At 33.5% G+C, this 24,775-nt stretch overlaps 1 protein-coding gene across 1 annotated transcript in view; it reads right to left on the reverse strand.

Annotated features, from left to right (window-relative positions):
* The window catches only part of MFS9 (major facilitator superfamily transporter 9), a 38,826-nt gene extending 14,382 nt beyond the window's left edge, over positions 1-24,444 (reverse strand). The window contains exons 1-16 of the mRNA XM_080180557.1: positions 24,384-24,444; positions 23,378-23,461; positions 22,888-22,963; positions 22,739-22,772; positions 20,873-20,942; positions 18,698-18,805; positions 15,983-16,042; positions 12,003-12,052; positions 8,668-8,754; positions 6,689-6,788; positions 5,482-5,509; positions 3,295-3,419; positions 2,823-2,901; positions 2,326-2,421; positions 1,701-1,798; positions 483-550 (exon numbers count right to left, since the gene is read on the reverse strand). Of these exons, the coding sequence (XP_080036683.1) occupies positions 483-550; positions 1,701-1,798; positions 2,326-2,421; positions 2,823-2,901; positions 3,295-3,419; positions 5,482-5,509; positions 6,689-6,788; positions 8,668-8,754; positions 12,003-12,052; positions 15,983-16,042; positions 18,698-18,805; positions 20,873-20,942; positions 22,739-22,772; positions 22,888-22,963; positions 23,378-23,461; positions 24,384-24,442 (1,222 nt within the window). The 5' untranslated portion in view covers positions 24,443-24,444. The remainder of the gene's footprint in view (positions 1-482; positions 551-1,700; positions 1,799-2,325; positions 2,422-2,822; positions 2,902-3,294; positions 3,420-5,481; positions 5,510-6,688; positions 6,789-8,667; positions 8,755-12,002; positions 12,053-15,982; positions 16,043-18,697; positions 18,806-20,872; positions 20,943-22,738; positions 22,773-22,887; positions 22,964-23,377; positions 23,462-24,383) is intronic.
* Between the last annotated feature and the right edge of the window lie 331 nt (positions 24,445-24,775).

The raw sequence follows: 24,775 nt of genomic DNA on the forward strand, positions 1-24,775 counted from the left end.
TTACTATTTTAAAAAATTGGATGTGTCTACATATAAATGTAAGATCATTAAACGATTTAACCAATTGTTTCTCAATTAAAAAGATTCTTTTACTTGACCTATAACTTGAAATAAGCACATACATACTTTTTTTTTCTCAAAAATGTTCGACTGTTTTCAATATCACGTAGAGGCTTAAAAACTTTAGATACTTTTTATTATATTTTGATTGATCCATTCAAACCTAGTGGCGTCCAAACATCAACAAAGAATTACAATCTACAGAAACAGGGTTAATTTTGTTTTTCATCATTGGGGAAATATATCAAATTATCGTCAATTATATTCACGTCATAGCAGAGGAAGGAGAAAGAAAGGGGGAAAGAAATCCCCTAGAAAAGAGATGGGGTATAGGGTTTTTCCTGACGTCAATAGAATAGGTAGACCAAAGCATTGACATCTATACCCAATTTTCTAGGGCACTAAAGACAGCTACAGCTTACCTGTATTAGAAATTCCCATAAGTATGGCCGCATAATTAGGGGCAACATCCAGATGATTTACTCCAAATCTAAACGAAATAAGCAATATAAGTTGAATAGATAGATATACCAACAGACAGACATACTAATTTTTTTTTCGTAAATTACGAAAAATGTAAAACTGTTTAGTTTATTTTTCTAATTTTGAAAAATAATAATATATTTTATAAAAAGTCATTGTTTTTAAGCCTTAAAGTACCTTACACATAACTTTTTTCTGTACATCTCATTAGACACTGCACTTGGTTGAAAAATACAATTGCAATTTGTCTGAATATAATCACGCAACCTTCCCTGAGATACCCTTAGGTTGTAAGGAGGGAGATTTGCAGGAAGTTAGGATTCTACTATTCTTTCCCTCGTCCATGCTCCTCATTTATATGAGAGTGTCATTAATTAGTGTGGCTTAATATGGAACACCTGCCAAAACTCTAGGGCAGGGCGATGTAATAATTGAGTAGCTTCCACGAGAGTTGCGGGTCAGCTTGTAATGTAACATAGGAAACACTGTGCAATCTACGATTGTTCAAAAGATACTCACTCACAATCTCCGTGTGCATCTAAATCCCAACTTAGAATATCAGGGCTACATTATACATACAGGGAAAGCACTTGATGGTATAATAAGAGATAGACTGTCAGATATTGTGAGAACAAGGATGACAACATCCATAAAAGCGAAGCACTGAAACGGAAGGACAAACGGACACTAACACTTGTATATTGTCAGAACTGAATAATCAGAATATAAATGATAAATGTCGAAGCAAAATTGTAAGTAAAATTGTTGAAAAACTGCTTGATACAGAAAATGTTTATGGACTTAAATTTTTAGGACTTGATTATAGAGTTGCTTCGCTTATAATATTGTACTTTGTTGTCCCAGGAATCAGTATACCAAAAATCAGATAAATCGGATTATTAGATCACATAAAAATTTGTTGTTAAAAAAGTAAAAAAATCAACATGTTTAAAATGGACGTACGGACATTCTGGTAATGATTATAGAGTTGCTAAATCGTACCTAACTACTACAGGAATCACCATGCAAAGTTTGAAATTAATAGGACAATTCTAACATGCCTAAATTAGCGAAAAAAGCTATCCGTTACGGACGGACGTACGGACGGACCGATCCTAATTATAGAAAAGCTTCGCTTTTAAAAAACTAGTTGTTACCCAGCCCATGTAAGTCCGCCAAGGCCCAGAGCAAGGGATAGGAAAACTGTGGAGACGCCGCGCTTCATAAACAACGCCACTAGCAGCATAAACACAGACTGAATAGATAGATAGATAATCAGATAGACATTAAGATAGATGGATAGATATATATAAAATAGGCTAGCTAGATAGAAAAATGGATAATGCTAGAAAAGATAATTAGATGGATATATAATCACGAGCTTTAGATAGATAATTAGTCAGACTAAATGGAATAGATAGAAAATAAAAAAGATAAATATAAGAAATACATAATGTAGCTAGTTGGATAGACACTAAGATAGATAAGTATTAGATAGACATTAAAATAGACAGATATGTTATATAGATAGGCAGATATTAAGATAAATATAAAGATAATTAGATAGACCTATAGAAAGATAAGCATGAAGATTACATAGACAATAAGATATATATATATGTACAAATTTGAATAAATAATTATATTGATATATAGATAATTGGGTAGATATTCACGTAGATAGGTATATAATTAGATAGATAGATAGAAAATTAGATATATATAACTATATAATATTTATAGATTTAATTAACGCTACTCTTATCATGCTAATACACATACCTGTCCCAAATAAGCCCCGCAAGTGAACAATTTTCTAATTCTTGTGGTTGTTAATTTTCCGTTCTCTCTGAAGGTGTCAGCAATGTAGCCACTGATCTAAATTAAACAAGGATGACAACACATAACATCAGCAAAGCTTTTTAATATATTGGTAAACGTGTTACTAATAAAGAAATATTAGATAGTAAATCAGTTTTCCGCGGATAGTGGATAATGAAACTAAAAGATATTTGTGCTGCCCTAAAAGTACTTATCAAGCACAGACCCCCCCTCCCTTATTTTTAAAATAGATTAGAAATAAAGGGGGGGGGGGGATATTTTTTTCCTTATGCTTAACCCCGGCGGGGGACCCTAACCCTTTAGGGCTACACAGTACAAAGTATATCTTGATACGACATCACCAAACTAATCCATCTTATCTTCAATTTATTTAAAAATAAAGAGGGGGAGTTTTGTTCGTCAAGGAACTTTGAGGGAATTAGCTAAAAATATTTAACCTGGACAACAATAGCCATGAGAATGTAGGGAAGGGCAGCCAGGATACCTGCAGCATCCAGCGGGTAGTCCAGTACATCACTAAATAGAAATATAGATAGAAAGATGGATATACAGCCAGGATACCTGCAGCATCCAGCGGGTAGTCCAGTACATCACTAGATAGATATATAGATAGAAAGATGGATATAAAGCCAGGATACCTGCAGCATCCAGCTGGTAATCTAGTACATCACTAGATAGATATACAGCCAGGATACCTGCAGCATCCAGCTGGTAATCTAATACATCACTAGATAGATATACAGCCAGGATACCTGCAGCATCCAGCTGGTAAACTAGTACATTACTAGATAGATATACAGCCAGGATACCTGCAGCATCCAGGGGATAGTCCAGTAGATCACTAGATAGATATATAGATAGATTCCCCATTCCCTAGTGCACGTCATTGTTATAGATAGATATATTTACCTCATAAACATAGGCAGACTGGTTAGGAGGGTGTAGAATCCCCAATTTTCAGCAAAATGAGCAATAATAATGGCCCAAACCGGTTTGGAGGTCAGGATGTCCTTCCAGGGGGGATGGATATCAGCCTTGAAATTAGATAGTTTAAATAGTCACGAGAACTAAAATAATTTGAAAAAAAAATTATCTTTAAAGGTATTGAAATTTCGTATTTCGGGGTAGTAATGACGACCTTTTTCTCTGATCCCCTAACATTTATTCCAATGCTATGTATTATGTCTGTTGGTTATACCTATTCTAGAAAGAGAGGGGACGTTTGACTGTAAGTTAAAATGTTACCAAAATTTTCTTAACCACGTTTTCACGTTTTGTGGTAACTAGTAGTGTCCAAACCTTTCAACCGATAAATCTAATATGCAATTGTGATCATTTTGTTTAACATCAATGGTGTTTTTTAACAATTTATCGTCCATTGATTTATCCCTTAAGATCCCTGGTTATAATAATATTACTTTTAATATTTCTAGAATGTTCTTTTATTAAAAATTAGGAAAAATTCTTAGAAAAGGAAAAATGTTCATGTTTATATTTTTATTCCTTGGATAGAAATTAATTTACGAGAACAGTGTTTTATCTACGGATGGGAATAAGTATTTCTATTCATTAGGATCAGAGTTCTAAAGAGATAAGACAATGTACAATAAATTTATGCATCTCCGATAATAATAAACAAAAAAATCCTTTTGTAGCAAAGTTTTTGAGCCAACGAATAAGATAACAAATTATATAAAATTAAATTATAAATTCTAGGGTACAATCCTCGCCCCTACTCTATATACACAGAAATAGACAGGCAATCATCTAACTAATTTTATATTATTTTATAGAATTTTTCTTTATACTAGAGTTAAGAGCATTTTGCAGGTTGAAAAAAGTTGACACGTATTAAATCTTCCAAGGCAATATCCCTCCAGTACAAGTGTAGCACCCCCCCCCCGGGCCCCCCCCCCCCATAATTTACAAAGGGACGCTTACAGTAGCGCAGCAATAAACATAACGCAAAGGTGTATGGTTAACATATTCTCCAATTATGATTAGCAAAATTACCCCTTCTGTAGGTCAAAATAATTGGTTCAAAGTTCAATAAAAGTTCCCTAAGTTCTCAACAAATAAGATGAAGTGATTAAAAAACTTTGGGAACAAGTATAATTTACTAGAAGTCCCCTCCCCCCTTTCTTGTATTAATAAAGAAAATCGGGACCAAAAAAACCAAATTGTTTAAGGTTAGGTTAAGTGAAGTTAATCCATAAAGAGAAAGGGCTTAGTAGGTTGAAAATTCAAAAATCAAAAATGGGAAAAATTGAGGGGATCATTCTTTTTCGTAAAGGGATTCTATTCCCAGTGTATATCTCTGCTATTTTTCTAAATTAATTTCTTTCATTCTAAACACTAGAATAGTAATTTATTTTAATAAAACGAAAAAATGTTTTAATAGTTATTTCTCGAATCGTATTATAAACGGCTTTCCGCGGATATAGAATGTACAATTATAAGATTAAAACTAGTTTTTTAGCCCCGAGGTGCCAAAGGCACAGGCTAAAAAAACTGGTTTTAATCTTATGATTGTACATTTTTATATTCGTAGAAAGCTGGATATAATACGATGCTAGACATAGTTTTTTCGTATGGATGAGAACAGGTTCCTATCCACCGGATTCGAATAATTACGAGAAACAAATTTTACCCGGACCATATGTCTTAGTGATGTTGACCCCACCCCCACACACATTTCCCCCAGAGATATGGGTCGATAAATTGATGTACATCCCCAATTATAAAATTTGTGATTGAAACGTTTGAACACTCAACTTAATGAGCTAACCAATCAAAATTCACTTAAGTCCCCAAAGTTGTTGAGCAAAGAATACAAAACGTTATTATAATTCTTTGGGGACTAGTGTAATAAATATCCCATTGTCCTCTTTCCCTCTGGAGTCTGTATTTCCCCACAAAATAACCTAAAACTAATATATCATTATGATCGAGTTCAAACTAATTAATCTACCAATTTATATATGTTTTTTGAGATCTTAGTGGAAATACATTCATCTACATGAAATTAAAGATTCATCTGAAAATTGAGTGATATTAAGGATTTCAAAACGGCAACAATATTAGAAAGAATGTTACCTCTTTCGTAGTTACTCCAATCGTATTCCTAAAATTAAAAATAATATTAAATCAATTCTTAAATAAAAGTAATAGCATGTCCGTCTTTGTGTGACTGTTTGTACTGAAGGATCTCGTCAACAGCTGTAGTCCTACAGACAACTAACTCTTCGATTGCACGACTAATGTCTGGAAAACCAAAATTTGCCTGGTACTGAATTGGGACAGGTATTTAAAGGGAAAAGACAATGGCCGATAAATTGATGTTCATCCCCAATGAGGATACACACAATTTCTCCTTCTGTTGATTAGAAATAGTGGTTGAAACGTTTGGACACTCGACGTAATGTACCAACAAATTAAAGTTCAATAAAAGTCCCCAAAGATGTTAAGCCAACGAATAAGAAAACCATACTATAAAACTTTGGGGACTAGTGTAATAAAGAGCCCAATGTCCCCCTCCCTCCCTGGAATTGTTCCTATGTTCTTACTATTATGCTGATCATTTAACAGCAATAAACCGTTTGTAATATTTTTAATAATTTCATGCAGTGTTAGGTCAAGATTAGAACCTATTACTTCCCAAAAATTTCTATATTTCATTTCTGGCGCCCTATCCCTGTTTTTTTTTAATGAATCATTAAAAAGACAATTTAATTTATTTATCAACATTTTATAAGTAATTTAAATAAATTACTTTTTATAGCCACAATAAAATCTATTTTAATTTTGTGTTCAAAAATCATTTAAAATGTACGGTTTGTTTTTCGACCATAAAAAACTAGAGACGTTTAAAATAGTACCGAATGCTGCTATGTTAGATGCATGCCACTAATGGTGACAGTAGGAGAAATGAATTGTCTCATAAAACAGTTGCAACTTATTACCATGCACACACAATTAAGATTTGCTTACAAAGTTTGTGTAATCAAATGGTTGGTTATCTGTTATTGATATCTTAACATAATATCCTGTAGTGGTATCCCATGAAACAGCAAACAATAAAAAATAAAGTCATACAATACAAATGACCAATGATAGGCCCGTATACAATTTACCATTGGTCAATCACAATGTGTACTGACCTATTTTTGGTCATTTGTATTGTATGACGTCTTTTTATTGGACACTATACTCTGTTTTGTATCCCATACTAACAGATCGATGCCATGGTTTCTATAGCCCCCCCCCCCCCCTCGAATTAATTAACAAGGTAATGAATATTAACCTTAAATAATCAAGTTCAGAGTCGGTGATGGATCTGTCTTGGTCGGGGGAATCTTCCACAATAGCCCACCATAGGGCACACCAAACTAGGGCTATTAAACCTAGAAATAGCATGCTATAATTGTTATCAACAAGGGAAATATCTTGGTCAGGGGAATCCTCTACAATAGCCCACTATAGGGCACACCATACTAGGGCTATTAAACCTAGAAATATCTTCTATAATTGTTATCAACAAGGAAAATATCTTGGTCAGGGAATCCTCTACAATAGCCCACCATAGGGCACACCATACTAGGGCTATCAAACCAAGAAATAGCATGCTATAATTGTTATCAACTAGGGAAATATCTTGGTCAGGAGAATCCTCTACAATAGCCCACCATAGGGCACACCATACTAGGGCTATTAAACCTAGAAATAGCATGCTATAATTGTTATCAACAAGGAAAATATCTTGGTCAGGAGAATCCTCAACAATAGCCCACCATAGGGCACACCATACTAGGGCTATTAAACCTAGAAATAGCATGCTATAATTGTTATCAACTAGGGAAATATCTTGGTCAGGAGAATCCTCAACAATAGCCCACCATAGGGCACACCATACTAGGGCTATCAAACCAAGAAATAGCATGCTATAATTGTTATCAACAAGGAAAATATCTTGGTCAGGGGAATCCTCAACAATAGCCCACCATAGGGCACACCATACTAGGGCTATCAAACCAAGAAATAGCATGCTATAATTGTTATCAACAAGGAAAATATCTTGGTCAGGGGAATCCTCAACAATAGCCCACCATAGGGCACACCATACTAGGGCTATCAAACCAAGAAATAGCATGCTATAATTGTTATCAACAAGGAAAATATCTTGGTCAGAGAATCCTCAACAATAGCCCACCATAGGGCACACCATACTAGGGCTATTAAACCTAGAAATAGCATGTTATAATTGGTATCAACAAGGAAAATATCTTGGTCAGGGGAATCCTCAACAATAGCCCACCATAGGGCACACCATACTAGGGCTATCAAACCAAGAAATAGCATGCTATAATTGTTATCAACAAGGAAAATATCTTGGTCAGGGGAATCCTCAACAATAGCCCACCATAGGGCACACCATACTAGGGCTATCAAACCAAGAAATAGCATGCTATAATTGTTATCAACTAGGGAAATATCTTGGTCAGAGAATCCTCAACAATAGCCCACCATAGGGCACACCATACTAGGGCTATCAAACCAAGAAATAGCATGCTATAATTGTTATCAACAAGGAAAATATCTTGGTCAGAGAATCCTCAACAATAGCCCACCATAGGGCACACCATACTAGGGCTATTAAACCTAGAAATAGCATGTTATAATTGGTATCAACAAGGAAAATATCTTAGTCTGGGGAATCTTCCACAATAGCTCACCATAGGGCACACCATACTAAGGCTATTAAATTTAGAAATAGCATGCTATAATTGTTATCAACAAGAAAAATATTTTGGGAAATCTTCACTAGAAATTGTAGATTAAAATGAAAATGCCATATAGGTACCCAAAGTTTTTGATCCAAGATAACTTTTAAGGTCTAATGGGAAAACATTGACAAGCAATTTATCTAAAATTTTAACTAAGAAAATATTTCCCCGGATTTTTTTCCAACAGACGAACATTCTGAATTACAGAGTAGCTTCTCTACTCACAAGAGCGTAATATATTCAAAAAAGGCAGGGATCTAAAGGGATAAGACGATGGCCGATAAATAGATGTACATCTCCATTCTCTAATAATGATACACAAAATTACCCCTATTGTAAAATTAGTTATTGAAACGTTTGAACACTCAACTTAATAAACCAACCAACCACAAATCACTAATGTCCCAAAAGTTATTGAGCCAACGAACAAGTAAACTTTAGGGACCAGTGTAATAAACCCATCGTCCCCTCTCTGTCTGCAAAAAAAAGTGCAGCTTACCAAAAACGTAGAAGATAGCATCCCAGCTGATGTATTCAGCTATACACCCGGCCAACGGCATAGCAATCACAGTTCCCATGTAGATTCCTAAATATTTTATAAACTCAAAAAACAGCAACAATATAATGATGTTCGTCTGTCTGTATGTGAGTTATGAAAGATATCGCTAACCACTGAACCACGAGATTGTTTAGTCCTTTGACACTGTACATAATTATTATTTGATCTGTCCTTAATATTTTATTCATATTCAATTTTTTTGTTTGTATATGAATATTTAATACCTGTATTATAACACTGTTATTATTTTTACTTGTTATGTGTGTCATAAAATAAAAATAAATATCAATAAGGTTCTCTTTTACCTCGTACAGTTGTAAAAAGAGATGTAAGAGATTATGATGAAAATCATAAGAAAAAACTTTTAATTAGTTAATAACACTTAAGAATTATGAAAATGTGAAACTCAATAGGGTAAAAATATATATAATAAAAAAAATTAAAAGAAAAATAGTTAAGCTTCAGATAAATTTTAAAAAAACCATTAAATGCGAATGAAGTAAAACAAAGAGTACTAGCTAAACAACAATCTGACCCAACTTAATGTATCATAAAAGAAAATCTATTAAAGATTCCAACAGAATCTTACCAAAAAATGCAGGAATTTGCGGCCGCTAAAAGGGAAAAGACAATGGCCAATAAATTGGTGTACATCCCCAATGATGATACACAAAATTACTCCTTCTGTAGCGTAAAATTAATGCTTGGAATGTTTGAACACTCAACTTAATAAACCAAGGAATCCAAATTCAATAAAGTCCCCAAAGTTGTAAAGCCAACGAATAAGAGAGCGATATTAAAAAACTTTGGGAACTAGGGTAATAAACTACCTATTGTACCCTCCCTCCCTGAAAAAAAATACAGGAATTTGCAACCGCTAAAAAGTCATTTTTAAAAGAAGGTGTATTAACTTTTTTGCTTTTTATTTAAGATAGCTAGCCGGCGCTTTTAGTAAGTAGTAGACGTAATTTTTTTTTTATAGAATTCAGATATGCAATCGGTTTTTTTGTAGACCTCTTATTTTTTAAGTAATTTAAGATTTTTAAAAAAATAATTAAGTCGGTTTTAAGGTACTAAAACGCAACAAAATAAAAGAAGAAAATGGCCAGTATGAACAAAAATAGTAAGATCTTTAATTTGACACCTTACTTTTAAAATTCTGTTGAGTAATTATTGAAAAAATCTATTTTTTTAACTTCGGTTTAATAAAAACTTTAAACCTAAATATTTTCTGAAACAGACATAAAAACATGGGTTCGTATATACCTTTAGAATCAGAAAAATATTACGAATCCATTCTAAGCAAAATTGAAAAAAAGTAAAAACTTAAAAAAATAAAAATGGCCTAAAATATTATATTTTTACAGGCAACACTTAATTGTAACTATTAAACTAGCCAATCAAAAGTCTCTAAAATTGACGAATCAAGAAGCTTCACCTCAAAACTTAACCAATAGAATTAATAAAAAAAAGGATAATGTTCAAACAATATATACAATAGATACTACAATAAAAATAGTGATACTTACATAACATGTAAAGAATGAAAAATTATGAACAAGTATGCTTCAGTCTGTTTATAAACTTCAAAACAATGCAGTTAAAAATGCATTATTGTTTCTTGTGTTTAAAAAATATCTGTTACAGTGTATGTACATTTGTTTAGGTTTTGTTCAGGTTTTGTTCAAGTCAACCCTTTAAAGCCGAAATTATGATTCTTAAAATTAACATATATTTTTTATTATAGTTTTATAAAACTTTTTCAATTTTGCTTAGAATGGATTCGTAATATTTTTCTGATTCTAAAGGTATATATGAACCCATATTTTTTATGTCTGTTTCAGAAAATATTTAGGTTTAAAGTTTGTATTAAATCGAGGTTAAAAAAATAGATTTTTTCAATAATTACTCAACAGAATTTTAAAAGTAAGGTGTCAAATTATAAGATCTTACTATTTTTGTTCATACTGGCCATTTTCTTCTTTTATTTTGTTGCGTTTTAGTACCTTAAAACCGACTTAATTTTTTTTTTAAACTTAAATTACTTAAAGAATAAGAGGTCTACAAAAAAAACCGATAGCATATCTGAATTCTATGAAAAATTTTACATCTACATACTACTTACTAAAAGAACCGGCTAGCTATCTTAAATAAAAAGCAAAAAAGTTAATACACCTTCTTTACTAAAAAGTTTCTAGACTTTAAAAGGCGGCGGCTTCCAGCGGCTGTCGAATCCTGCCATGAAAAAATCTACGTTCAGCCATTAATGTTTCTTAATAGACCATAACTTTTTCTCTATTATAAAAGAACAAACCCATTAAATCATAAATTTTTAAGTTATTGTTATATATTTGTATATATAAAAACTATAAGTAAGCTTTCTGTAAAAGTTTAATAGCTGTAACTCTATTATACAAAGTAGTAAGGTTTATTTGTCTGAAGCATAAGATCTCAATAACTACTGGACCGATTTGGTTCTTAAAGGGATAAAGTATACCTAACTGTAACACCTGTGCAGTGGGGCAAAAAATAGCCAAAAACTATTTCAACACTTTTTAAAAGGGAAGCTTTTCTATAATTAGGGTCAGTCCGTCCGTCCGTACGTGCGTCCGAGACGGATAGCTTTATTCGTTAATATAGGCATGTTAGAATTGTTCTATCGATTTCAAAATTTGCACGGGGATTCCTGTAGTAGTTAGGTACGATTTAGAAAGTGTAGCAACTCTATGATCATTACCAGAATGTCCGTAAGTCCATTTTAAACATGTTGTTTATTTTACTTTTTAACAACAAATCTTTATGTGATCTAATTATCCGATTGATCTGATTTTTGGTATATTGATTCCTGGGACAACAAAGTACAATATTATAAGCGAAGCAACTGTATAATCAAGTCCTAAAAATGTAAGTATGTCCACAAACATTATCCTGTATCAAGCAGTTTTTCAACAAATTTACTTACAATTTTGCTTCGACTCGTATACATTTATATTCTGATTATTCAGTTCTGATACTCTTACCGTTTCAGAGCTTCCTTTTTATGGATGTTGTCATTCTTGTTAGAAATAAAATGGCTTAAAACCAAATCAAGACGTATGTGAAGTTTCCCTAAAACCAACAGCTCAATCTGCTCATTGTTTGCAAGATCCTAACGGACAAACAAAAATTCTTACTATTGTATATAAGAGGACTACATACCACACTCATTTCTTTAATTTTGAAATCTTTAATTTTGAAACTAAAGTATAAAATAATTGTTGGAAATGGCTGCTGACCTGAAAATGCAAATGCTGTGATTCTGCTCTGTTCTAACGGCGGGGCCCATCTAAAAATAATAATATTTATTACGTATATAAAAACAAAACACCCCTTTCAACCATGGATCTATAGGGAAAGGACAATGGCCGATAAATTGGCGTACATTTCCAATGATTATACACATAATTATCCCTTCTGTAGATTACAATGAGTGGTTGAAACATTTGTACACTCTACATAACAAACCAAACAATCAAAATTCACTTAAAAGTCCCCAAAACGGTTGAGCCAACGAATAGGAAAACATTATGATAATACCTTGGGGACTATAGTAAAAACAGCCCAATGTCCCTTCTCTCTCCCTTTTCACAGTCAAACAAGGATGACAACATCCATAAAAGCGAAGCACTGAAACGGTAGGACAAACGGACATTAACACTTGTATAGTGTCTAAACTGAATTATCAGAATATAAAAGTATAAGAGTCGAAGCAAAATTGTAAGTAAATTTGTTGAAAAACTTCTTGATACAGGATAATGTTTATTGAGTTTATGGACATACTTACATTTTTAGGATTTGATTATAGAGTTGATTCGCTTAAAATATTGTTCTTTGTTGTCCCAGGAATCAATATACCAAAAATCAGATCAAACGGATAATTAGATCACATAAAAATTTGCTGTTAAAAAATTAGAAAAATCAACATGTTTAAAATGGACGTACGGTCATTCTGGTAATGATTATAGAGTTGCTACGCTTTCTAAATCTTACCTAACTACTACAGGAATAATCATGCAAAGTTTGAAATCGATAGGACAATTCTAACATGCCTAAATTAACGAATAAAAGCTATCTATCTCGGACGGACGGATGGACGGACGTACGGACCGACCCTAATTATAGAAAAGCTTCGCCTTTAAAAAGTTAATTAAAGAAAAGCTGCACTGCTTTAAAAAAAGTTTAGAATTCCCAGAAAAGTTAATATCAAGATTTGGATGCTGACGTCATTTGTACAGGGAATGAATGATAGTTAAATGTAACTGGACAAAGTGTCTCGAATTGAGCCATGTGACGTCGTAAAAATGAGGGAGATAAGAGGAGAAGTTGGAAAGACCCCTAAAAAAGAGATGGATAATCCCTCATTTTCATGACGTCACATGGTTGATTTTTTGAGACACTTTGTCCAATGAAATTGTAGAATATTTGGTAATAATATACCAGTCTATTTGGCCATTTTCCTATTTATTAGTATATGTAGCTTAAGAGACAGGCTCAGAAATGACGTTATTAGAGATGTTCTCAAAGTGAAGTCAATTTTATTGATTATTGAGAAAAGCCAACTGAGATGGTTTGGCCCCATCATAAGAATGTCAGAGGACAGAGATGTAAAAAGAATGTTAGAATGAAAACCAAACCAACCTAGACCGATAGGAAGACCGAGAAAGAGATGGCTAGACCAGATAAAAGAGATAACTAGCAGAAAAATTGCCAACTTTGAAGAGGACTTAAGGCTAGCCAGAGAGAGAGACGAATGGAGAAAGTTCATATGGAGGCTGATACCAGACGGACCATAGTCTACCTGGCGTACTGGTGAGAAGTGAGAATGTAGCTTAAGATTTTGATAACAGCTTAACTGAACGAGTTCTCCATTTTATGGAAGATTTACATAGGTCCTGCGTTATCATTACTGAAACATAGGGTGTGTGTGTGGAGGGGGGGAGGGGGGTGGGTAGTTTTAGGGTTGTGTATATTTCAGAATTAAGAGGGGTGTTGTATCATCACCAGGGGTGTAGAATGCTTTCAAGGGGGGTATAGTGGGGTGAAGGGAGTTGGAAATTTAGCAAAGTTAAAGGGGAAGGAACCATCACCTTTTCTCCGTTTAAACCAAGGTCCTCGAAATTATTTTTATTTTTGCTAATTCCTTGATTCTTTATCTTTATACATTTGTGTGTCTAAAAGATTAATTTCTATGTCGAAGAAATGGACTTATTATTACTTGGATTTTGCATCAGATTTTTATGTACTCAATAAAGTTATACCCCCAGCTAACTAAAATTACAATACCCCCCGTTCACCACCCCCATAACCCCTTCCTCTCCCGTCCTATTGGATGAACGAAATGACCAATAAGTGATGTCCATATTAGATAATAAAACATACGAATTTTATCATAATATCCACGTATTTTCTACATCCATTGTCGAATCCTTTAATTAATCCCTCAAAAGTTTTGGTGTGTATCACTTCTGCATATTTTCAGATACATAAAGTGCTCCACATTAGCAAAATGTAAACCCATATATAAAAGTAAAAGGATCCGGGTCTTTCTGTCTATCTGTCTCTTCAACCGCTGAACCTATAAGATTCTCCTTTACAGTGTAGCTTCTCATAGGTCTTGGTAAGGTTAATAATTAGTTTGAGGAGGATACCACCACCCTTTCAAGAGAAATCTGCCCTACAAAAAATGATTTTCTTCTTTAAAACTATAATTCAAAGTTAAGTCTTAACCTCAAGTGCTCCTAAAGGCCTCTAGGGGTCAAGCCGCTAGTTGGTTAATAAATAACATTGGTTGTTTGACGATGAGAGTAATGTAAAGGGAAGATTCTAGTTTGTTCTGTTGTGATAATATCATAATATGCTTACCAGAGGATTTTTAAAATTGTGCGTAAATGAAGACACACCAAAGTTTGAAAAGTAGGATTAATCTACGATTTTGTTTTTTCAACTTTCTAACAATATTTTAGATTGATAAGTAAAAGTCACTTTTACGTAAAAAATATTTTGGTATAACCGCCAAAAGCAAGAATATACCAAATGAATAGAGTATAAGAATTTATGTACTCTTCTTGGATGTAAAGACAACAATTACATTTTATTAGTCATTACAAGTAATAATAATTCCGCGGATATAAAATGTACAATTATAAGATCAAAACCAGTTTTTTTAACCCAGAGTTGCCAAAGGCACAAATTAAAAAGATATTATTGTACATTTTTATATTCGTAGAAAATACGATGTTAGACATAGTTTATTCGTATGGATGAGAACCGGTTCAAATCCACCGGATATTAAACCTTCTGTAGATTAAAATTAGTGGTTGAAACGTTTGAACACTCATCTTAATGAATCAACAAATGAGCCATACAATCAAAATTCACTAAAGTCTCCAAAGTTATTAAGTCAACGAATAAAAAAAACGTTATGATAAAACTTTGGGAACTAATGTATTAAACAGCCCATTGTCCCCTTTCTACACAGGGAAGAAAGTGGACAATTCTCTTCAACCCTTTCTTTCCCCCAATAATCATCTGCCGAATTATGCCATGAATTCTAGAAATATAGATTTATGATGTACTGAATTTTAGTTTCCGAAAGTGTACCTAGCTAAAAAGGCTTCAAACTTTTTTAAAAAATCTAAATTTGAAAAATTAAAATTTTGAATGAATAATGTATAAATCGTTTATACATAATATCGCTTTTCCCTTTGACCGGGGTAGCTGAAAATAGCGTTTGCAATAATTGGGTTATCTGCTGTACAACTTGGAAATTAGGGAAGAAATAGGCAATCCATTTTCAGCACATCAGATTAATCCTACATTGTTCTCTCCATGCTATAAAATATCAACACACATTATCCACGTCATTCATTTCACATTAAGTCAACAGCCTTAAAGTTGCATGTGGACCACATGACCCCCCCCCCCCCCAGTAGTAAATATGTACATCTATTCCATACTTTATTTTGTCCGTCTATCTGTCTATTTTAGATACACAGCTGCTATTTTTATTCAAGACTCCTATTATTTATTCGCATCTGCTATATACTTTTTTTGTCCGTCTGTCTGTTGGTCATGCTTATAAAGACAAGAAACCTTGTTATTTTAGATGAAAAAGGAATAAGTTTTCTGCATAAGGGATAAGATAATGTATGATAAATTGATAAATAATTTCCATTGATGATAAACAAGATTACCCCTTAATATTGATATAACATACCTGGACCATATAGCATGGATGGAGGGGTAGGTAACTCCTTCGCACAACCCAGCAATTATTCTAAAAAAATAGAAACTAATAGTTTAACAAGGATGACAACATCCATAAGTAGCGAAGCACAAAAATTCGTGGATTGACTGACCGTCATTGTTGTTTTCTTCAAACGACGGGAAATTTAATTTTGATATCTTTAACTGAAAAAATTTTGAAAATCGGACTACAAACACCAAAGGTATGGGGAAAAATGTGGAAAATAAAAATAGCATAAAACCTGCTAAAAAGCCGTCCGACCGCCATTGATGTTTTATAGTTAATTGTGCTCCTTAATGATGTGAGTGTTGTCAAGAAATTTTAGAATTCTATCTTTAATAGGAGCTGAGTAAATCCCATTTCCCCCACAGCGTTACGGACTGACGGACAGACAAAGTGAATTATAGAGTAGCTTCGTTACTAAAAAGAATCATCAAAATATCTTTTTGAATAATTATTAAAATACCAAATGAAAATCAATCCCAGTAAATTATGATTAATACGAAAAGAAAAGTCTTTGATATCTTTAAATAATAATTCTTTAAAATATATAAAAAAATGACCCCCTGAAATATAGAACCACTAGCGGCTTCGCCCCTAGCCTCTAGGGGCTTCACCCTATGAGGTAAGAGGAAGTCAACCCTCCTATATATAATTTGTTTTTAAAAAATAGGCTCTGCTACAGGCTGATGCCTAGTACAGATTTGTAAAAAAAAATTCGCTCTGCTACAGGCTGGAGGATTTTTAGTTTTTTGGGGGTTGGGGTTGATCCAACCCCCCTCCCCCCCAAAGAAAATAGCTTAAAACCACCACAGGACCAATAGTTGTATACCTTGAAGAGTAGGATCCAATCGGTTCAGTGGTTACCGAGATCTTAAGCTTCAGACGGACAGACAGACAGACATCAAGCTACTTTGTATTATATTATAGATATGGTCAAGCAGTTATCAGCAAGAGATCTTTTGGTACAAACAGATAGTCAGATATCCAAATTCTTTTAAATTCAGTTTTATATTGGCTGTAAAACAGACAAATTGAGTGTTTCCAAAAAAATCGAAAGTAACAAATAAACAAGTTAGCAAACAAATATTATTATTATTATGACCTTAAAATTTAAGTGAATTTCGTTTAAAAGTTTATATAGAATTATAGACAGTAGTCCGCGGATAATAAACTAAAATTATAAAATTAATTCCTGTTTTGGTGGCCTCGTTATAATGTACTTTATTTTTGCCATCTACGGAATTAAACATAATTGTCCTTGTTTTTATGACATTTGCAACATTGTTTGAAGAAAAATAAATTGTGTTTGAAAATTGTGACAATATCTCAAACTAAATTGAACTATTTTTCTCAAATTTGGAACATTGGAATATTTTTTTCGCAGGCGTTGATCCTCGTCTCCCCCCCCCCCAGGATAAAAATATATGTATTCCAATGAAAAGAGAAACATGGTTATTTTCTTGAAAATTACGTCGACATTAAGTCCAACATTAGCCATTACTTTCCTTTTTAGCGCAATATTGATAATTGGATTATTATTATAATCTTAAGTTTTATGGGGTTCTGGAAATGGGGGTGGGGGTGTGTGTTTTACTCCTCACTTAGGGGGTTCTTACAAAACTTTTTTTGATATTTGTCCTACTTTGTCTTCATATAACTTGATACCATTCATGAAACTTTTAAAAGTAGCTGCGCCCCTAGCAGCAACCCCTAGCCTTTAGTAGCTATGCTCCTAGCCTCAAATATATGCGTCCCTAACTTATAGCAGCTGCTCTAAAATGGATATTAGCGCAGCAACATTATAATTATTACCATTTTGACTCCGCCCCTTCATACCCTACTATGACTTAATTAGGTTTAAATTTATGGTCATCCCAATCAGCCCGATTTTAAAACATTTTAGGAGACAGCGTAAAGTGGCACCAAAAAAATGATGTCATACAATAAAGTTGTCCAATAAGAGGCCAGTATATACTGAACTTTTTACCTGCCTCTCATTGGTTATTTTATTGTCAATTTTTTGTTGCCACTTTACGCTGTCTCCTAAAATGTTTTAAAATCGGGCTGATTGGGATGACCATAAATTTAAACCTAATTAAGTCATAGTAGGTTATGAAGGGGCGGAGTCAAAATGGTAATAATTATAATGTTGCTGCGCTAATTACCTTGTGGCAATAAGAAGACTGGTATGCATCCTAGCTAGGGGGCGGAGTCAGAATTGTAAGGATTATAATGTTGCTAGGCTACTAACCTTGTGGCTATAAGTAGACTTGTATGCATCCTAGCCTGTGGGCGGAGTCAGAATTGTAAAAATTATAATGTTGCTGCGCTACTATCCTTGTGGCAATAAGAAGACTGGTATGCATCCTAGCTAGGGGGCGGAGTCAGAATTGTAAAGATTATAATGTTGCTGCGCTACTAACCTTTTGGCAATAAGAAAACTGGTATGCATAGGATGCCAGGGGGCGGAGTCAGAATTGTAAAGATTATAATGTTGCTGCACTACTAACCTTGTGGCAATAAGAAGACTGGTATGCATCTTAGCCTTCGGGCGGTGTTAGAAATGTAAAAAATATAATGTTGCTGCGCTACTAACCTTGTGGCAATAAGAAGACTGGTATGCATCCTAGCCAGGGGGCGGTGTCAGAATTGTAAGGATTATAATGTTGCTAGGCTACTAACCTTGTGGCTATAAGTAGACTGGTATGCATCCTGGCAAGGGGCGGAGTCAGAATTGTCAAAATAGCCGTTGCTGTTATTCCCCACAAGAAAATACGCTTTCCACCATATCTAAACAAAAAGCATGTTGTTATTGTTATTAAAAAAGAAATGGATGATATTTTTCAGGTGCAACAAAGTAGATAGATAACTGTTTGTTTCGTAAGATCTCGGAAATGACCGAACCATTCTTTCTATAATTATCAGGTAAGAATAAACGATTGTTAAGTGCCAGTGTTTTGAACATACGAACATTTCTGTCTGAAGCATAAGATCTTGGTAACGACTTGACCAATTATGCTCTTTTTCAGGGAATAACACTTTCTGTCATACCATAGTTTTAAGCTATTAATTGAAGGTTGGAACACCCACTAAAAAAAAGGTGGCCCTTCACTACCCTAAGCTATGGGAGAATCCCCTAGAAAAAATGAATCATGTTAAGAAATATAAAACATTTTCTGTATGAAATAAATTTTGAAGTTGTTACTTTAAACGAAAAAAAGAAATTGGATTTTAAATAGAATTTCAATAAATATATTTTACAGTATATCCTTATTTCCACCAAAATCGCATACTGTCCAATATATAGTAAAATGACTTTTTGAAATAACACAAAAATAAATTTTTTATTATTACTTTATGATTAGGTTATATTGGATACTGTGACCCTGCAGGGTTAGGCAAAGGAAGAAAACATTATTTTTGATTCATTATATCATTATTGGCGATTGATCAAACTCCAGATGCGGAAGTGATGGAGCGCCATATTTTACAGATATTGTAAATATGTTCTAGTTTATCTATCTCAGGGGTTTCAAGAGATAAGACAATCGGCGTTGAATTTAAAGTATCTATCTGGTAGCTAGGTGTCCTCCTGCCCCTGGTATCTAAAATATATCCATGGAAAGATAGCAAGGATATAAAATATCTAACCTGTAGCTAGATATCCTCCTGGTATCTAGAATATATCCATAGAAAGATAGCAAGGATTTATAATATCTACCTTGTAGCTAGGTATCCTCCTGATATCTAGAATATATCCATAGAAAGATAGCAAGGATATAAAATATCTACCTGGTAGCTAGGTATCCCCCTAGTATCTAGAATATATCCATAGAAAGATAGCAAGGATATGAAATATCTACCAAGTAGCTAGGTATCCTCCTGGTATCTAGAATATATCCATAGAAAGATAGCAAGGATATAAAATATCTACCTGGTAGCTAGGTATCCTCCTGGTATCTAGAATATATCCATGGAAAGATGGCAAGGATATAAAATATCTACCTAGTAACTAATTATCCTCCTTGTATCTAGAATATATCCATGGAAATATGGCAAGGATATAAAATATCTACATGGTAGCTAGGTATCCTCCTGGTATCTAGAATATATCCATGGAAATATGGCAAGGATATAAAATATCTACATGGTAGCTAGGTATCCTCCTGGTATCTAGAATATATCCATGGAAATATGGCAAGGATATAAAATATCTACATGGTAGCTAGGTATCCTCCTGGTATCTATAATATATCCATAGAAAGATAGCAAGGATATAAAATATCTACCTGGTAGCTAGATATCCTCCTGGTATCTAGAATATATCCATAGAAAGATAGCAAGGATAAAAAATATCTACCTTGTAGCTAGGTATCCTCCTGGTATCTAGAATATATCCATAGAAAGATAGCAAGGATTTATAATATCTACCTTGTAGCTAGGTATCCTCCTGGTATCTAGAATATATCTATATAAAGATAGCAAGGATATAAAATATCTACCTGGTAGCTAGGTATCCTCCTGATATCTAGAATGTATCCTTAGAAAGATAGCAAGGATATAAAATATCTACCCTGTAGCTAGATATCCTCCTGGTATCTAGAATATATCCATAGAAAGATAGCAAGGATATAAAATTTCTACCTTGTAGATAGATATCCTCCTGGTATCTAGAATATATCCATAGAAAGATAGTAAGGATATAAAATATCTACCTGGTAGCTAGGTATCCTCCTGATATCTAGAATATATCCATAGAAAGATAGCAAGGATATAAAATATCTACCTGGTAGCTAGGTATCCTCCTGATATCTAGAATATATCCATAGAAAGATAGCAAGAATATAAAATATCTACCTGGTAGCTAGGTATCCTCCTGGTATTTGTGTCAGGATGTATCCATAGAAAAAGCTAGCTAGAATAAAACCTGAAACATAAATGTAATTGTAACAAGAACGAATTTAGTCATAATGTCTGTTTGTTTGTACCAAAGGATCTCGCTAACTACTGAAATGATATGGTTCTCCTTTACAGGGTAGCTTCTCATAGGTCCTGTGAAAGTTTATAACAATTTTAGGGGAGGTTACCACCACCTTACCAAGAAAAATCACCTCCAGAAAAAATAACCCCCCCTATTTTTTTTAATCTAAAAAAATAGGTTTTTGAATTCAACACACACCTTCTAAAAAGCCCCTAGAGGCCTTTAGGGTTCGTATCCGATAGTGTAGATATAAAGAAATATGTAAAACTTGGACAACCCTAACTACTTGGCTCGAAATTTCATAGAATCTGTCCAAATGTCATTTGTACATGGCAAGTTTCAACATCAGTATTACTTAAAAGTGTCATAAATACTAATTCAAATATATCTATTATATATATATACATCTACGTCATGGCCAACTTTATCTAAAACTGTAGTCTATTAAATGTAGAACAAACAAAAACACAATTTTTAGACATGCTATGAAAATAACTTCGCTTAAAGAATATAAACTTTTGGCAAATTTATCATTTCTTCACTTGTCCATTTAAACTAAAATCATTAAGACAGAAATAGCCCAAATCAAAACAGACATAAAAAAGTAATAGTTTTTAACTAATCAAGAGCAATGCCTTGGCCAGTAAAAGGCTAAAGCTTCAAAACTTGGGTTAATGGCAAATTATTTTTAAAAAAACAATAAATAAAAAAGGTAGATTCTTTTTTTTTTAAATAGGGTCACTGCAACGCTACCTCGCCTAAATTGATTTTGTGAAAAATTCTCAAAAATCAAATAAAAAATCTACAAAAATGAAAGATCATTAACATAAGATTTTATTTAATTTTTGGGGAGAGAGGGGGGGGGGGGTGGTCATAATTAAAAAGTAATTTTCCTATCTCTTTTGTGAATAATCTAACCTAACCATCTTGAAGCTTAAGATATTAATTTTTGACATGAGCTAAAGAAATCTTTATCACGAAATGAAACAATTTATAGAAAATATCAAAAAGAAAATTGCATCAAATTCCCAACAATGCGAACATAAGCAAGGGCGTGCTCACGATTTTTGTTACATGGTGGTGGGGGGGGGAGCGTTTGCACCCCCCCCCCCCCCGTTTAAAACTTTTTAGATTACATCAATATGATATTTCTATGTCTTATGTCGACTAAATGGCCAGAGTAGTCGTGGCTGACATAATATCGACATATAGAGAGTTAGATGACACTCTCAGGTTAACATTATTGACTTAAGGATTCTACAGTTAGGTCTTAAAGTAGGGTTCATAAAAATCCCTATAGGGCTTAAATAAATTGATACAATTTTTGGAAATAGAGAGGGGGGGGGGGGTAGGGAAATGTAGTTTGAATGGTCCAGTAAAGAATTGTAGGATGTTATCATATTTTATATTTCATTAGAAAAACATGTATTAAATCTATATGACATTTTATTTAAGGAGGATATTGTACCAAAAGAAAAAATTTGCACATAACTATTCTGTCAGTCAAAAACTTATACATTATCTATGTTATTTTGGATAGAAAGAGGATAGGGAAAGGACAATGGAAGTAAAATTTGGAGCCTTTAGCATCATATTATAAAATTTACAAAGCTAGTAATCGAAAAGTTTAAAAATTTAAGTTTAAAAATTATTCCAATTCGTCAATAAACATAGCGATGGGACGAACATACAGACATCCATTTATAGAGAAGCGTCTCTACATTTAAAAAAAACAATATTACCTCTAGTTTTAGAATCCCAATCAAAATCTTGACTCTAAAACAGATCAATTTGTTATAAAATAAATTTTAAAAAAGTAATTTAAAAGAAATTCTATATAGAAATTTTATTCTTCAGCTAAATTAATGTATATAAATAACTGTATACGTACCACATGCACAGTACCGTCAGGAAGTATGTGAGTCTGATTTGCAGTCATGGCTACCACGGCTACACTCAAATTTACCCTAGAAATTATAATAAAGAATAAAAGCATGAAAGTTGCCATTGTAGCTGGATAAAGTGTCTCAAAAATCAGCCATGTGACGTTATAAAAATGACAGAGGTGAGAAGAGATGTGGGAAAGAAAACCCCTAAAAAAGAGATGGATAATTCCTTATTTTTATGTTGTCACAAGATTGATTTTTTGAGACACTTCGTCTAGCTACTTGCTATTTCATTCACCTAGAAAAAATCTAGAAATTATTATAATTCATCACCAAATGTTTAATATTTCTGTAAGATTTAAAAAAAAAAAAGGAGCTTTAAGGATAAGATAATGGATGAAAAATTGATGTACACATATCCCCAATGATGATAAAAAAAACTTACTGAGGGATAGAAGGATAGTTCACATTCAAATGGTAGGAATAAAAGCTTACCTAAGCATGTAAATGTTACAGAAGCCCAGAAAAGCCAAAATAGCGACCACATATCTTCGTTTCAGGTTACATTTAAACCAACTCCTATGATTAATTTGTTATTGTAAGTAGCGAAGCAATATTTAATTAGGTTATGTATAGACGTCTGTGTATGTGTTGCCATAGTTTCTTATTGTTTAGACCAAGGAGTCGTGGAGTAGGACGAGACACTTTTGTATGCTAGCACCAGGGCCAGCTCAAGGTCAACGCTCAAGTACAAGTACTTGGCCCGCTGTCTCAAGGGACCTACTCTTTATTACCTCACCCTCGCCGAGTATGGCATGTATCCCAAATTAAGTCACCGTAATGGATGACGCTCTCCACAGAGGAGCTTGGGTAAGGGTTGCACTGATATTATGTAAGAGACTAATGGGTATCCAAACTACCCAATTATCACCCTTCTTACACAACCAAGGGGAAGTTGCGTGATTGAATTGCGACTGAGAGATTCGAGTTGCCACATGGGGACTTGAACTCGAACTCTCACCACCGTAACTCAGTGCGTTACCACTGAGCTACGACGCCCCTCTGTACGTCTGTATATAAGTAAAAAGAGCCACCACATATCTTCGTTTTTTGTTGCACTTAGACCAACAAATAATATTTTATTTAGTAAAGAAGCGAAGCATTGTATATTTGATATGAATGGTATGTCCATACGTTTGTCTTTTTCATCTTGTTCAACTTGTTAATATGTTTTAAATCTGCGCAAATAAAAGACAAACTATCCGTAGCTATCTATAGTGCCTCAACAAAATGGGTATAGATGTCACTGCTTTTGGCCTACCTATTCTATTGACGCCAAGAAATACCCTATACCCCATCTATTTTCTAGGAGGTTTCTTTCCCCCTTTCCTAAGTTTCCCTCTACTATGTATGGCGTCAATAGAATAGGTAGGCCAAAAGCAGTGACATCTATCCCCATTTTCCTAGGGCACTAAACACAGATACAAATTAAAATTTTTACTTTTTCTTTGATGGTTCCTCCTCGCTCAGATTTGTATATTCGTCGCCTTCTAGCCCCATTTTTCTCTGAAAAAATACATAAACATGCAGAATAGTTCTTTAAAGCATTGCAATTTAAGACAGCTTTCTGCGGATATTAAAAGGAAAATTTTATGATTAAGACCATTTTTGTTAGCCCCGTGCTATAAAATTGTATGTAATTCGATGCTTTACATTTAAGTTTTCATCCATGAGTCCAAACCTTTCGTTTTACGTGTAATGAGATGCTGTGAGTATTGGTGCAAAAAATATGACGTAACAAAAAAATAGCCAATGAGAGTCCACTATAAATTTTACCATTGGTCAATAACGGCCTCTCATTGGCTAATTTTTTTTGTTACGTCATATTTTTTG

Source organism: Acartia tonsa, chromosome 13, assembly GCF_053477335.1.
Source record: "Acartia tonsa isolate MP-2025a chromosome 13, ASM5347733v1, whole genome shotgun sequence".
Classification (NCBI taxonomy): Eukaryota; Metazoa; Arthropoda; class Copepoda; order Calanoida; family Acartiidae; genus Acartia; species Acartia tonsa.